At 45.1% G+C, this 16,253-nt stretch overlaps 1 protein-coding gene across 1 annotated transcript in view; it reads left to right on the top strand.

Annotated features, from left to right (window-relative positions):
* Positions 1-16,253, top strand: part of OTOA (otoancorin) — a 70,992-nt gene that overhangs the window by 11,474 nt on the left and 43,265 nt on the right. Inside the window, exons 3-9 of the mRNA XM_073792214.1 lie at positions 148-176; positions 268-298; positions 414-441; positions 1,911-1,998; positions 4,765-4,896; positions 7,826-8,061; positions 12,056-12,159. Of these exons, the coding sequence (XP_073648315.1) occupies positions 148-176; positions 268-298; positions 414-441; positions 1,911-1,998; positions 4,765-4,896; positions 7,826-8,061; positions 12,056-12,159 (648 nt within the window). The remainder of the gene's footprint in view (positions 1-147; positions 177-267; positions 299-413; positions 442-1,910; positions 1,999-4,764; positions 4,897-7,825; positions 8,062-12,055; positions 12,160-16,253) is intronic.

Genomic DNA, 16,253 nt, shown 5'->3' with positions numbered 1-16,253 from the left:
GGCACATATGCTCACAAGTATAATTAAAATTCACTAAACATTTCCTTCACGAGTAACCTTTTCGGGGGCTCTTTTCTTAATACATATTTGTATTTTTGAGGGTCATCCAGTTCAATTCTATTTATACATTCAACGGCTTTGTTGCAGATTTGCCTCCTTTGTTGCAAAAAATGGCGGTGAGTATCCATTTTATTTTAAACAACATCCCCTGTACTGGAGCTGCCAACTTTTGGATGTTATACTCGACAATATCTCTTTGCCTTTTAGGAAGAAATAATAGATGGAAGCTACCTGAATGGTAATGTCCCTGCTGTCCCTGCTTGTTGCTTCTAAGAATTTCAAACAGAATGTGCCTATGATCTCTCTGGCATGATTCCTTTTTAAGTTGTCTTTTCATTTTATTTCCATTGTAGCCTTGCTGGATCTCATACAGTTTCAAAGGTAACTCATCCTAAAGGGGAGGGGAAGGGATGGAATAGATTTTTAATAAAAATTCTTAATGGAAGTCTCTTAACTATAGAAAGTAAAATGTACTCATTACAAAAAATATCACCCAATGAACAAGTGTTTTAGAATAGATACATTCGTTCAACACAAGTTTGGCCCCCTCTGCTCTAACATTTACTGACTGCTTACTGTGTAGCAGGTACTATTCTAAGTGCTTTTATGCATAGAAACACATGTCCTCTTCCCAAGCCTCCCCCTCCTCCCACCCAAGTAGGCCCTATTGTTACCCCATTGGACAGAATAATGAAACTGAGGCCCAGGGAGGTGATTTAAGGTCACACAGCTGGGAAATGGTGGAGCTGGGGTGTGTATCCGGCAGCCTGGCTCCAGGACTCACTGTTACTTTGCTCTCACTGTCACTTTATATTCTGTGTACAGGCTGGTGTTAGATACCAGGGATGTGGAGCAGGGCACTAGATAGTCTTATGGAAAGACAAATATGAACAGATAATTCTAATATAACAAGTACTATGAAGGAGAAATGGGAGCCTTGGGGCCCCATGACAGGAGCACTTAATTATACTAAAGTAGAAGATTCCCATAAACAGTCTTCTCCCCAAGGTAACTCCAGTTGATAGTTTTGGATACATTCTTTCAGGCTAAAATTTTTTATCTATCTATCTGTCTATCCATCTATCTATAAAAAATGTGACTATAAAAGGCCTTCTAACCGTTTAAGGCAGGAAGATTTATCTACTGCCAATCATTCCATCACAGCTAAAAGCAAAAGTCCACCTCACTCCCTTCGACCGGATGAGTGGCATTCCATTCCATACCATCTGTTTAACATTTCACCTGCTGTTGGATATTTGAGTTGTTTCCAATTTTGGGCTGTTATGAATGAAGTTGTGCATTTTCTATGTGTTGGTCAACGTTTTCAGCACTTTACATGTGTGAACAAATTTAATTCTCACAGTTGTTCGCTGTATTACATAGAAAGGGAAACCGAGGCACAGGAAAATTCAGTAAACTGCCTAAGGCCATACAGTTCAGTGGGAGAGCCAGGATTCAAACCCAGGTTTCGAGCCTACAGTCCTAACTGCGCTATTTCAGCCTCTCATGGTATACAAGGCATCTGTTTTTTAAACTTAATATAGTCAGGACACCTTTCCAAGTCAATCTGTTTGGATTATTAATCTGAGTGGATTGTTATGGGATTTAGCTTCAAATTGATCATTGTCTTTGAGAGACTGGTATGCAGGCTGATTCCTGGAATTGGAAACTCCCCCTCACTGTGCCAAGGAAACACATCTCCTACCTCTAAGCACAGAGTTCCTAGCATCCCGGCCCATCTTCATTGTCCTTTCTGAACCTCGGTCCCCTGATCACTCAGCTAGTAGGGGAACTGCTCATCCTAGGCGAGCCTGTCACCATGACCTTCTCCTGTCTGTCTTCAACTGAAGCTCCCATGTGTGGACGGCAGACCTGTCCCACAGAGTCGTGGCCTATCTGAATTCACGGAACGTTGCCTTCACCATCCCCAGCCTGCAGGTGTGTATCTGAGACCCGTCCCTATGTTCCCCTCTCAGTGCTCAGGGGTTGCAAAGTCAGAGAAGTGGGCTAGGTGGAGAGCTAGTCTTCACTTCCACAAAGGAACATGTTCTGTCCAGTGTTTTTAAGCTCCTTTGTCTCTCTTTCATTTTTCCACTTTTGATGGAGACATGGTGTATTAGAGCAGCAGTCCCCAACCTTTTTGGCACCAGGGACCGGTTTCATGGAAGACAGTTTTTCCATGGGTTGGGATCGAGGGGATGGTTTCGGGATGATTCAAGTGCATTACATCTATCGTGCACTTTATTTCTGTTATTATTACATTGTAATATATAATGAAGTAAGTATAGAACTCACCATAATGTTGACAGGAGGCGGAGCTCAGGCGGTAATGCGAGTGATGGGGAGCGGCTTGCCCGCCGCTCACCTCCTGCTGTGCGACTTGGTTCCTGTCGGGCCACAGATCGGTGGTGGTCCAAGGTCACGCACTGCTGTTAGAGTATAGGCTGAGCTACTCTAACAAAGAGACCATAGATTGCAGCAGCTCGAACAATTTAGTTTATTTCTATCTCATATAATAGTCCAGGGCTAGGTGGGAGGTCCAGAGAGGAGAGACAGCTCTACTTCAAAAGGCCATCGAGGGGCCTGGGTTCCTTCTGTCTTGTTGCTTTGTCATCATCTAAGGAGTGGTTGCCCACATGATTGAAACAGCACATCCATTCTCCAACCCAGAGAGGGTGTGGTGGGAAAGAGGAAGTGAAGGCTGAATAGCTTCTCTTTAAGGATGTGACCTGCAAGTTGCACACTTCTTCCTGCTCACGTTTCATTGGCTCACAGTCCACAGTCACATCTTACTGCAGAGGAGCAAGATGAGAGACCATGTACCCAGCTAAAACTTATGGGATTCTGTTCCTAAAATAATTACAAGAGAGTGGACCTTTGGGTATAATTATCAGTCTCCCAATCATGGGTCCAAGAAATATTTTTCTTCCCTTTTAACTCTACTAGAAGAAAAACAGTAGCACAAACATGTAAATGGATGGCAGTGGATATTTGCCTTGGGGAACAATAGGGCCTGGTGGGGACTGCGGTGAATTGGCCAGCACATGCCTCATTAGCATAATCGGTAGCCCAGGGCGTTTTGTTTTGCCTTTACCAATACACTGTGAATAGCACAGAAAATTGAGACAACATTCTTTCAGATTTCAAAGACTATTATTTGATTCAGCAAAGAAGTCATGTCATTGACGAATGAGGTTCTGACATATGTCTTTTTTTGTTTCGGTTTTTACTTACCTTATAGTGAAGATGAAAGTGTCAACCAACATTCATGTGAGAACGACACTCAGAACCCTGGTTGTTATCCATTTACCAGGAACCCGCTAGGTGGAGGTGGCTGGTGGCCTCATGGCATCTGCTTTCTTCGCCATGTTCATCTGTGCAATCTAAAGAGAAGTGATGCCTGCCCTTTCTCTCTAGCAGTAGGGTTTCTCATAAAATGTGTATATTTTAACCTGATTAGGAGCTATACTACCTCTCTTCCTATTTGTATATTCATTTAGTATCTACTTATCCAGCCTCTATTCTCTGCCAGGCACAGTTCTAGACACTGGAGACTCAGGAGAACAGGCGGTCACATTAGTACCCACGTGGGCCTTTCATTCTAAGGGGAGGGACATTGAGTAAACAATCATTGAACTCATTCAGGGCAGAGAATAATGGCTGGCACTTACTGAGAACACTTTACATCATCATTTACTCCTCATGACCTAGGATTCATTCTTACTTACATAGTAAGTTTGACTGTTGTTCCTACCTTTCAGCTGAGAAAACTGAGACCCAGAGATACTGTTGCCCATTTATCAAATAAAAATACAGGTTTCCCAGTTAAATTTGACTTGCAGATGATCAACGAATACATTTTTTTAGTGTAAGTATGTCCCATGCAATATTTGGGATATACTTACGCTAAAAAATTATTCGTTTATCTGCAAGTCAAATTTAACTGGGCATCTTGTATTTCATCTAACCATCCTAGTTAAGGAACTTGCCCGAGGCCGTACAACTAGTAAGTGGCAAGGTGGGGATTTGCACAAAGGTTATCTGGTGCTAGAGCTCACCTTTGTCCATGATGTCACACTATGCTGCCTTTCTAGAGCACCTCTATTTAAGGAAGATTTAGAAAAGAATTCCCCAGATAGCAGAGGAAATCTCTTTCAGGAGAGGCTGCTGGCCTCTGCCCCTCACCCTGGAGGGGGTGCCACGGGGAGTTCATGCTGCCTGAATTTTGCTCCTGTGCTGGGGGCTTGGAGCATGGGAGAGGGTTTGAGCAGTGCCCATCTGGAAGTAGTAAACTTTCCGGGTAGAGGCCAGCTTCCCTGGACTTGAAACCTCAATCACCTGCAGGGACCAGGCAGGCCATGGGGAAATCAGCTACCTGGAGGGTGGTGAGCCGGAAGAGTAATTACAGTGAGCAGCTGTCCCTCTGCCTGTTGATTATTACACAGAAGGGGACGTATGCCCAGCGTTGCCACATCTTTGTGGTTTCCAAGAAAAGTTGGAAATTTGGATTTTTGTGAGGAATTCCATGAATTTTAAACGTTAGCAGCTCATAAAAAATTTTGGAGCCAATTCAACCAAACGTGTGCAGGCTGCCAGCTTGCGGTCTCTGCAGGGAATTAGGTGGCCTGGCTGGGCTGCTGGCCGTGGTGCTGACCATGGGCTCCTGTCCTGTCCTCACTGACTCTCCTAACGTTCCGTATCCAGGCAGTCATGGAACACCACCTGGAACAATGTTTGTACCAGCCCTGGAAACTGCTGGAGGACCTGAGGGGAACCGACGCTCAGCAGTTCCGCACTGCCATGAAATGTCTCTTAGAAGACAAGAAGGACCGCTTGGTGAGGCTCTCTTGGCATCCTGGGAGCGGAGGACATCCAGGGCCAGTTGGTGTTTGTCGAGTTGAATGGAATTGAGCCTCACTCAGGCCTGGGCCCTTCTTTATCTCTTCCTCTCTCCTTCTCCTTCTGCAAACTCCCTGGGACCTAGGTTTCCTCTCGTACTTTCTCCAAAGTTCAGATGAAGAGCCTTATGAGTCATATGCTTATGAGTACTGAGAAATGAGGGGTACTGAGGAGTCCCAGCAGTTTGGCTTCATAAACATCCATGAATGATTACTGTGACCCAGGGGACACTGGATTCAGAGATGAAAGACTGTCTCTGCCCTCAAGGAGCTTATGGTCCAGGGAGACCAAAAAACAGGGACAGAAAATTTCCACAAAATGAGGTTGGTAATGTAAGAGCAAAGAAAAGGCCTCTGAGACCCAGAGAACCCTTGGAATCAGAAAGGTGAGGTGTAGAGGTGGTTTTTTTTTCAGAGGCAGTTGAGTGTGGAGCAGTGTTTTCCAAAGGGTATTGAACCATTTAAACATTTTAATAATCATAAACTTATTTTAATGTCTGTTATTAAAATGCACATCAAAACTGTGAGTTTGGTGGAAATGTAATGTTTCCTTTTGAAATGAATTTAAGTTTTAAAAAGAGTTTAAAGTAAAAATATGAACTAAATAATAGTAGGCAATGCAAAGATATGGCAAAAATGAGGATGGTGGTCTTTGAAAATGCTACTGATCTGTGTTTACTGTGTGTCGGGTATTATTTCCAGGGAACGATCAGCAAGCCGTTTCTGTAAAGGGCCGGAGAGTAAATATTTTAGGCTTTGCAGGCCATACAATCTCTGTCACCACTACTCACCTCTGCCGCTGTAGCATCAAAGCAGCCGTAGATGGCAGGTCAATGCATGGGTGTGGATGTGTTCCAATTAAACTTTATTTGCAGAAACAGACAGTGGGTCAGATTTGATCTGTGGGCCATATTTGCCAACACCGTTCTAAGGGTTTAACAAACCTGGACCTATTGAATTGTCTCCAGGACCTTCTGAAATGAGGATAAATAGACTCTTACCATTTCAATATTCAGATGAGGAAACAGGCTTGGAGAGGTTGAGTAAGTAACCTCGGGTTACACAGCTTGAAAGTGGCAGATCTGAGGTGGGAACCTGGGCTCCTGACTCTAGCTGTGAGCCCTCTGGCATCTGGTGAAGCCCGTGGGCTCCATCTCAGAATAATGTGTTAAAATACAATGGATGACAAAGGAAGCCAATTCTATTGAAATACATTTATCAAAATACATAAGACAAAGTTAAGGGTACAGTAATTTATGTGCTTCTTTAACACATCCAATAACAAGATTTAGTGGCGGGGCTAATAGTTTCTGTAATTTTGAGGAAGTGTTGAGTGTAAGTGAGATTTCAAGACATTTGCAGCAATGGTAGTGAGTTATGAAAGTTTGTGATTTCTAGTGATGACACATCAAAGGTTCTCCTGCCACCTTGCTGGCTTGCTGCCTACATTCATCCCTGAAGGAGATGCCAGGGACCAATTCCATGGCAGTGAAAAGGAGGTTGCAGTTTCCCCCCAGTGTTCACAGATGCCCTAATACTATCCGCCGACCCCTGCCCAATAACCCCTAAGTTACACTCTTAGCCGCTGCACTGTTTGGCCCCAACCGGGAATGACGTAAGTTAGGAAACACATGGGCGTGGTGAGAGGTGTGGGCTTGGACTCCATACACTTGTTTCAGATCCCAGCTTTGTGCAGGTTTGGCCTGGTTAACTAGTCTCTCTTTTGTTCTCATCACCTGTAATATTGAGTTAATTATAGCATGTAATGTTTGCTGAGTGTTCACTAGGTACCGGGCACTCTCCATTCATTATCTCCTTCAATTCTTATCTAGATCTAGGAGGTAGGCCCTGATTTTATCTTCATTCAAGAGGAAGAAACTGAGACTTTAAAAATATAAGTGATTTGCTCAGGGACATACACATGTAAGTGGAGGGCCTGGCATCTGAACCTAGGAATGTCTGACCCGCAGACCCATGGGGCTTAACCTATAGGACTGTTGTGAGAATTACAGGAGGTGATGCATGCTTGCTCCATGCTTGACACAGTGCCTGGAGTGTAGTCCATAGGCAGTAAATTGTGGTTGTTGTTTTCGGAGGGTGTGTTGGGTGAAGGACAGAGTCGTGTCCAGTCTGATTGTACCTACACCCTGTCAGTATTCCTGGGGTCTGTGGTTCAAAAGATTCATTCACTCGTTCATCCTAACAGGCTATTTCTCAATGTCTTCTAGGTACCAGGCATCCCACTAGGCACATGGCTTGGGCCCCAGCACTTTCCTGGCTCAACCTCAGCTACACACTGGAATCAGATGCCAGGGCTCCACCAGAGACCAGTTAAACCAGGCTCTATACAGTGGTGCTGGGGATCACCTCCCTAGTGATTCTGATGTGTAGCCAAGATTGAGATCCACTGGCTTGGAGGAAGGATAGGCCCATAAGCATCTCTAATGCATCATGGAGTTTGGTTCAAGATGCTGTTGGGAGCCCAGAGTGGAGGGAGATTTCGATTGACTTAAGTAGGACATCAGAGACGACTTCACCAATGAAATGACAACTGAGCTTGGCCTTAAAGGATCAACTGGATTTCTCTGGGAGAAGGAGGTGGAGAGGGGATACCAGTTAGAGCAAGGGCCTGGGGTGTGACAGTCATGGTGTATCTGGAGAATGACAAGGTGCCTAGTGTGGGTGAAGCAGGTGAAGGCCTTGACTTTGTTCTTTAGATGATGGAAAGGTCTAGAAGATTTGACATAGCAGCATGGTGTTTAACAGTGGTCCTGAATTTCACCACTGCTGCTAAGTGTGGTTTCTCCCAGTGTTTCCAAATCAAGAGGCAGCTCTCAAGACAAGCCTAAGTTCTATCATTCCTGTAGGAGCTGGATGACATCACTGTTGACTTGGGAGAGATTCGGAAACAAGCCTTGCAGAGCCCGGGCGTGAACCGCAGCCTGTTTCTCATCACGCTGGAGAGGTGTTTCCAGGTGCTGAACCCCCTGGAGTGTGTGGAGATCCTGGGCAGGGTGCTAAGGGGCTCCTCAGGCCACTTTCTCCAGCCGGATATCACGGAGAGGCTCCCCCGGGACCTGCGTGAAGATGCCTTCAAGAACCTGTGAGTGACCCCCTGCCCCCCCCGAGTCTGTCCTGAGAAGTCAAGGAGGTAACCCATGAGGGAGGGGAGAAGGCAGGTGGGGACAGGTTAATATTCGAGGTCAGTTTAGAGATGGTTTGATTAAAACAGAGTCTCTCAAATTTTAGTCATTCTGGTATCATCCTCACAATTTTTCCATACCTATATACCACCTGTATTATTATTAGTTCGTGTTTTTTAAAAATAGATTCATTCTATTTACTTAAAATATCTATTTTAAAAGTAAATATGGGACTTCCCTGGTGGCACAGTGGTTAAGAATCCGCCTGCCAATGCAGGAGACACGGGTCCGATCTCTGGTCCGGGAAGATCCCACATGCCGCGGAGCAGCTAAGCCTGTATCCCACAACTACTGGGCCTGTGCTCTAGAGCCCGCGAGCCACAACTACTGAGCCCACGTGCTGCAACTACTGAAGCCCACGTGCCTGTGCTCTGCAACAAGAGAAGCCACTGCAATGAGAATCTTGTGCACCACAGCAACGAGTAGCCCCTGCTCGCCGCAACTAGAGAAAGCCCGCACACAGCAACGAAGACCCAATGCAGCCAAAAATAAATAAATGAATTTATTTTTAAAAAAGTAAATATGATACACACTACTGTATATAAAAAAGATAACTAACAAGGACTTACTGTATAGCGCAGGGTACTATACTCAATATTTTGTAACAACCTATAAGGGAAAAGAATCTGAAAAACATAGGTACATATGTATGTATAACAATCACTTTGCTGTACACCTGAAACTAACACAACATTGTAAATAAACTATACTTCATAAAAAATAAGTAAATAAATTTTGAAAAGTAAAGGGCTTCCCTGGTGACGCAGTGGTTGAGAATCTGCCTGCCGATGCAGGGGACACGGGTTTGTGCCCCGGTCCGGGAAGATCCCACATGCCGCAGCGCGGCTGGGCCTGTGAGCCATGGCCGCTGGGCCTGCACATCTGGAGACTGTGCTCTGCAATGGGAGAGGCCACAACAGTGAGAGGCCCGCGTACCGCAAAAAAAAAAAAAAAAAAAAGTAAATATGGTATAATTACTGTAAATGGGAAACCAGTATCATTTGTCTTAAGTAATCATAAAAATAAATACAGTATAAAAAACAAACCAGTGTCATTAAATCCTAGCTAGATATGTTGTTCTGAGCCTACGACCTGTTCCCTTGGTTAAAAAAGGAGCTGAGTGTGTGTTGAAGACTCTCTAGCACTAAAGTGAGACTTCCACCTTGAGAGTCAGCAGGACTGACAGACACAGTTGGATCCAGAAGCTCAAATTACATCATCAGGAACATCTCTGGCTTTTTATCTCTCAGCTCTGCCCTCCTCTGTGTTGGCCTCACTCCCAGGCGGGCTCTCTCCACGAGGGAGCATGGGCACAGTTCCAGGTAGAGTCCTAGACCTGATTCTCATTGGTCCACACTGGGTCATGTGCCCATTCTTCTTTTTTTTGGCTGCGTCACTCAGCATGTGGAATCTTAGTTCCTCAACCAGGAGGGATCGAACCCACGCCCCCTGCAGTGGAAGCGTGGAGTCCCAATCACTGGGCCACCAGTGAGGTCCCCATGTCCCCATTCTTGAGCCGGTCACTGTGGCCAATGGGATCTTATATGCTGAATGGCTTAGATGTGGGTCACAGTCCCACCCAAATGACATGGATCAAGATGGGGACATGGGGACTTCGCTGGTGGCCCAGACAAGTGTTGAGAAGAGGGAGGAGTGGACACTTGACAGTCAAAACTCACAGCTGGCCAGCACAAAACTTTATGTAAACCCTCACAAGAGCCTGGGAGAAGGTTACAAGCCTTACAGAGAGAAAGACAACAGATTAATACGGAGAGAACGTTGCCCGACACCAGATTCTCATCATGAGGTGGGAGTCCAGAATATGGCCCCATTTCCCGTTTCTTGATGAGCATCATTTAATCCAACCTCTTCTTTCGCAGATGAAGAAACTGAAGCCCAAAGAGAGGACAGCGTCCTTTGAAGTGACCCCCTGGGGCTTGACTTAATTTGAACTCAAGCCAGTTCTTCTGAATCTCAGTTTTTTTTTTTTTTTTTTTTTTTTTTGCGGTACGCGGGCCTCTTACTGTTGTGGCCTCTCCTGTTGCGGAGCACAGGCTCCGGACGCGCAGGCTCAGTGGCCATGGCTCACGGGCCCAGCCGCTCCGCAGCATGTGGGATCTTCCCAGACTGGGTCATGAACCCACATCCCCTGCATCGGCAGGCGGACTCTCAACCACTGCGCCACCAGGGAAGCCCTGAACCTCAGTTTTGACCTTTTCCTACTCTACCCTCCCGTCCCCTTCTCCTTGTGAGGATGATGTCATTAAGCCCCACCCCCCATTCTTCAAATGAGGAGACTGAGGCACAGAGAGATTGTATAACTTGCTGTAGGTCAGACTGCTAGGGAATGATAGAGCCAGCATTTTTACAAATGGGCAAGCTTTCCCTTAAATAATGTAAACATCGTTTTTTCAGAATTATATCTATCTCCTGTCCCTTTCACGTACTGTGCTGTTCTGAAAAACAAAACAACAACCCAAAAAAGACAGAGAGAGAGAAAGAGAGAGAAAGAAGAAGAGGAAGAATAAGAACCAGGAGAAGAGGAGAAAGGGGGAAAGAAAAACAACCGAGGAGAAGGAGGAAGAGAGGAGAAGAAGAAGAAAAGAAAGATACGGCAAGAAGATATTAAGATAGATTTAAGGGAAAGTTTGCCTCTTCATATATGAAATGACGGGGAGAGTGGTGAGGATAAACTTTAAGCTTAGAAAAGGGCAGATGGGTCATTTGCTGAATTGATTTTCAGTGGTGGTGGGTGGAGGTGAGGGAAGTTTTCCAGGATGAGTAGACTCAGCTATTTTGCAGGTATGAACTGGAAGGGTGATCAGTGCCAAATGCTGTGAAAGGTCAAGTCATATTTGGACCAAATGGGACTGCTGGGTATGGTGACAAGGAGCTCATTCAGGACTTGGGCCACAAGGAGTGGTGTGTTGATGAAGAAACCAGATGTCAGTGTCTTAAAAAGTGACCAAGACACTTTACGCCCATCAGGATATCTGTAATCAAAATGTCAGATAATAACAAGTGTTGACAATGACGTGGAGAAATCAGAACCCTCAGACACTGTTGGTGAGAAAGTGAAGTGGTACAGCTACTTTGGAAAATAGTCTGGAGTTCCTCAAAAGGTTAAGCATAGAGTTGCCATCTAACCCAGCAACTCCACTCCTGGGTCTATTCCCAAGAAAAATGAAATGTGTCACACAAACACTTATACGTGAATGTTTACAGCAGCGTTATTTATAATAGACAAAAGGGGGAAACAACCCGTGTCCATCAATTGATGAACAGATAAACAAAATGTGGTATGTTTGCACAACGGAACAGAATTTGGCCATAAAAAAATGAATTACTGATGCATGTTCCAACATGCATGAACCTTGAAGTCATCATGCCAAGTGAAAGAGGCCAGATACAAAAGTGACATATTATATGATTGCATTTATCAGAAATATCCAGAAGACGTAAATCTATAAAGAGAGAAAATAGATTAGTGGTTTCTAGGAGTTGGGATGACTAGAAGTTCTGGGGTGATAGCTAAAAGGTAGGAGGTTTCTTTTTGAGGTACTTTAAAGGATTCTAAAATTGATTGTGGTGACGGTTGTACAAGTCTGAATATACTGAAAACCACTGAGTTGTATACTTTGTAAGGTATAAGTTATATCTGAATAAAACTGTTACAAAAAAAAAAAGGACCTGGTGGTGAGGAAGTGATGAACAGTCTTTGGAAGGTATTTAACTGTGATGGGAAGAGGAGAAACAGGAAAATCGCTACATCTGTAGCAAGGGAGTGGGAAGGGCTTTTAACCAAAGATAGCTTTGTATACTTTTGTTGTTTGCACCCTGCCTGAAGGCCTTCATATTTGTTCCTTAATTGACACCTATGTGTATGTCATGTAGGTCTGTGGTGTTCAAAGATCTCTACGACCAAACCTCGGCCCATTCCCAGAGGGCTGTCTACTCCTGGATGACTGGGATTTTGCAGACATCTTCCAATGGCACTGGTGAGCTCAGGCTTTGAGGTGGGAACACTTTTTAGGGGGAGTCCATCCTTAAAAGTGATGCTTCATCTCTGAAGATAGGGATTTGATTTCATTACCACTTAAGATTTTTAGCTCCCTCAGCTTCCAAAAAGTGTTTGCTGTGGTTTAGGAAAAACCACATACCCCATTTCATCAGTGCAGTTTTCACACGCTGAAGTCTTGAAGTCAGCATCATCTGTATCTTACAATCAACACCGTGTCCAAGTTTAGCTTCTTAGTGGAACATAAATAATGCTGGCACCTTAGATTCCATGAAAACTTGCTGTGCTGAGCAGCATGCGGGATCTTAGTGCCCAGGGATCGAACCCTGGTAGTGGAAGCGAGGAGTCTTAACCACTGGACCGCCAGGGAAGTCCCTCAATGAAAACTTTTAGAATCAGGTTACAAGTTCAAAGTCTGTATCAAAGTGGGACAAAATAGTTTTTTTTTTGTTTTGCCGTACGCGGGCCTCTCACTGCTGTGGCCTCTCCCGTTGCGGAGCCCAGGCTCCGGACGTGCAGGCTCAGCGGCCGTGGCTCACGGAACCAGCTGCTCCGCGGCACGTGGGATCTTCCTAGACCGGGGCACGAACCCGCGTCCCCTGCATCGGCAGGCAGACTCTCAACCACTGTGCCACCAGGGAAGCCCAAAATAGTTTTTTTAAAAGAAAATATAGGCAATAAAGCACAGAAATTTAGTGCTAAGCTTCCTGCAACCGAAGCAGCAATAGGTCAGGAGTAGTTTATTTGGCAGATGTTCATTAAAAACCTACTGTTTTCTAGAGCAGTGAAATTCATAGAGACAGAAAGTAGAGTGGTGGTTGCCAGGGACCAGAGGGAGGAAGGAGTGGGGAATTACTATTTCATGAGTACAGAATTCCAGTTTTGCAAGATGAAAAAGCTCTGGAAATGGATGGTGGTGCTGGTTGCACAGCAAAGTGGATGTACTTAATGCCACCGAACTGTATACTTAAAAGTAGTTAAGGGGCTTCCCTGGTGGCACAGTGGTTGAGAGTCCGCCTGCCGATGCAGGGGACGTGGGTTCGTGCCCCGGTCCGGGAGGATCCCACGTGCCGCGGAGCGGCTGGGCCTGTGAGCCATGGCCGCTGGGCCTGCGCGTCTGGAGCCTGTGCTCCGCAACGGGAGAGGCCACAACTGTGAGAGGCCCGCGTATTGTAAAAAAAAAAAAAAAAAGTAGTTAAGATCGTAAATTTTATGTTACGTGTATTTTACTGCAATTGAAAAAAAAGGAGAGAGAATGGCTATGTAGGTTAATAACGCAAACAATTTCACAGGTAGCTTCAACTTGTTGAATCTTTAATGTTAGTGATGTAAAGACTAAACTTTTTAAACACCTAAAAAGAGCCTACTATGTGTCAGCCACTGGAGATACAAAGGAAAAGAAGACTAAGTCTTTGTTCTCATGGAGCTATAATTTTATTGTGGGAGAGTAGGTGGAGAAAACTTGTAAGCAAGTAAATAAAGAGAGATAGAGAGAGAGAGAGGACACAAATACTGGTAACTGCTCTGCAGAAAATAAAAGGGATCAATGCCATGGAAAGGGTGACTGCTTTAGTCTAGAACAGGGCTTGGCAAGTGTTTTCTGTAAAGGGCCAGAGTAAATTTATAGGCTTTGTGGCCCTACAGTCTCTGTCTCAACTATCCGACGCTGATGTTGTAGCACAAAAGCAGCTCTAGACAGCAGATAAATAGGCTTGGCTGTGTCCCAAGAGAACCTTATTTATGGACACTGACATTTGAATTTCATGTGATTTTCATGTGTCAGAAAATATTCGTCTTCTTTTGATTTTCCCTCAATCATTGAAAAATGTAAAAACCGGGAACTTCCCTGGTGGCGCAGTGGTTGGGACTCCGCGCTCCCAATGCAGGGGGCCCGGGTTCGATCCCTGATCGGGGAACTGGATCCCACATGCACGCCGCAGCTAGGAGTTTGAATGCTGCAACTGAGGAGCTGGCAAGCCTCAACTAAGGAGCCCACGAACCGTAACTAAGACCCGGCACAGCCAAATAAATATTTTTTAAAAATGTAAAACCCAAGCTCGAAGGTGGGCTGGGTTTGGTCCACGGGCTGTAGTTTCTGACTGCTGGCTAAGGAGGCAGAGCAGAGCTCTCTGGGCAGGTGACTTTTGGATTGAGACCAAAATGAGAAATGGGATCAGACATGCGAGGCTCTGGAGGAAGAGCATTCCAGGCAGGGGAAGCAGCAAATACAAAGCCTCTGCGGTGGGAATGAGCTGCGTGTGTGTGGGAAACAGAGAAAGCTGGTGGCGGTGAAGTGTAGGGAGTGCCAATCAATCCTTTTCCTGGAATTCAGCTCTGAAGTTTGTATATAAGAAGCATTAAACAATGGAATAAATGGCTTCCGTGTGTAGCAGAATTCCCTCTGCCTGATGCATGGTGGTAGCCTCCAAAAAACTGAATCTCACACTAAGTGACCCTGAGAAATTCACTCAACTCACCCTCCAGACTCTAGACTTCCCTTAAGTCCTTGTTGCCGGAATTTAGTTGGAGACAGACAAATTCCTCTATGATACATTTCATTATTAAGCTAAGTGAATTGAAATGAATTCTATTTGGACTTTAAACTTTTTTTTTCATGAAGTTCCTTGAGGTAACTGGAAATACTTTGGGTGTCAAAACTATCCCAAGTTTGGGGATCATTGGTCTGCAGAAATACAGTTCATGCTTACTAATTAATTAGAGGGACTTCCCTGGTGGCACAGTGGTTGAGAATCCGCCTGCCAATGCAGGGGACACGGGTTCGAGCCCTGGTCCGGGAAGATCCCACGTGCCGCGGAGCTACTGAGCCCGCGTACTGCAACTCCTGAGCCCATGAGCCACAACTACTGAAGCCCATGCGCCTAGAGCCTGTACTCTGCAACAAGAGAAGCCACCGCAATGAGAAGCCTGTGCACTGCAACAAAGAGTAGCCCCCGCTCGCCGCAACTAGAGAAAGCTCGTGTGTGGCAACGAAACCCAACGCAGCCAAAAAAAAAAAAAAAAAAAATTAATTAGAAATGAACAACTCAGCTTGGTTCTTGGTGAATTTAGTGGTTTCCCCACAGAATTCTCTAGCCTTCCAGGGCCATCCTTTCTTCTAATAACCAAGTCAAGTGTGCAGAGTCCCCATCGAGAGGATCACAGGTGTTTACCTGTGCGCACCACAACAGCTCTGATTCCTGGGCTGGGGGAGGGCAGCCTCTTGTCCCTGTGACTTGGCCCAGGCACCAGCTGACTTCACTGTCTCCTCTGGGCCTCAACCATTGCCCACGGCCTGCTGCAGCAGCTCTTAGTGACTGATTCACTGCACCCTATAACGGCTCCTGCTTTTTTCATTTCCCCAAAATGCTACCAACGCAATGGTGTTCTGTGTAAATCTTTCACTGGAGGATTAGGGGCAATGGCAGCCAATTCTAGTTCACTGAAACTTGAAGTTGAATCCTGGCCACGATTGTTCTTAAAGCCCCACTGATATTTGCCGATGGGGAATTTCAAATGCCTGAACGGAATTACAGAGTCCTCTGGGAATTGAGAGAAGGGAGAACACTGCTGCTGGCTGAGGAGATGAGAGAAGGCTTTAAGAAAGGAAACACTTGGAAGCTGAAGAGTTAGGGGAAAGGCATTCTAGCTGATGAGAAGGGCCCAAGAGAGTAAAGATTTGGAGACCATTTGGGGTGCATATGAGGAAGGTTTGGCTCATGTACATGGTGATAATAAGGAAGATAAGGATTGTTACTGGTAGTAATAAAAGAGTCAAATATATTTCAAGTTAGTAGCTAACTAAAAATAAAACTGTATTTTGTGGTCTTAAGTATTAAAAAAATAATCTGCATTTCTAACAAGTTCCCAGGTGATACTGAGGCTGCTGGTTCAAGGGCCGCTCTATTGAGTAACGAAGTGGTGGACGTCTGTCATCGCCTGTGTGTAGTGTAGCATCTCATAAGTAGGGGGCTCTCAAAAGATGGTTGTGGAATGAATTAATAAATGCAGAGAGGAGTCCTGACATCAAAGATCTTTTGACTATCATATACCAGTGCACAGCCTTTTATTAATTTT

Source organism: Tursiops truncatus, chromosome 15 (genome assembly GCF_011762595.2).
Source record: "Tursiops truncatus isolate mTurTru1 chromosome 15, mTurTru1.mat.Y, whole genome shotgun sequence".
Lineage (NCBI taxonomy): Eukaryota > Metazoa > Chordata > Mammalia > Artiodactyla > Delphinidae > Tursiops > Tursiops truncatus.
This window is presented reverse-complemented; position numbering and strand designations above follow the sequence as displayed.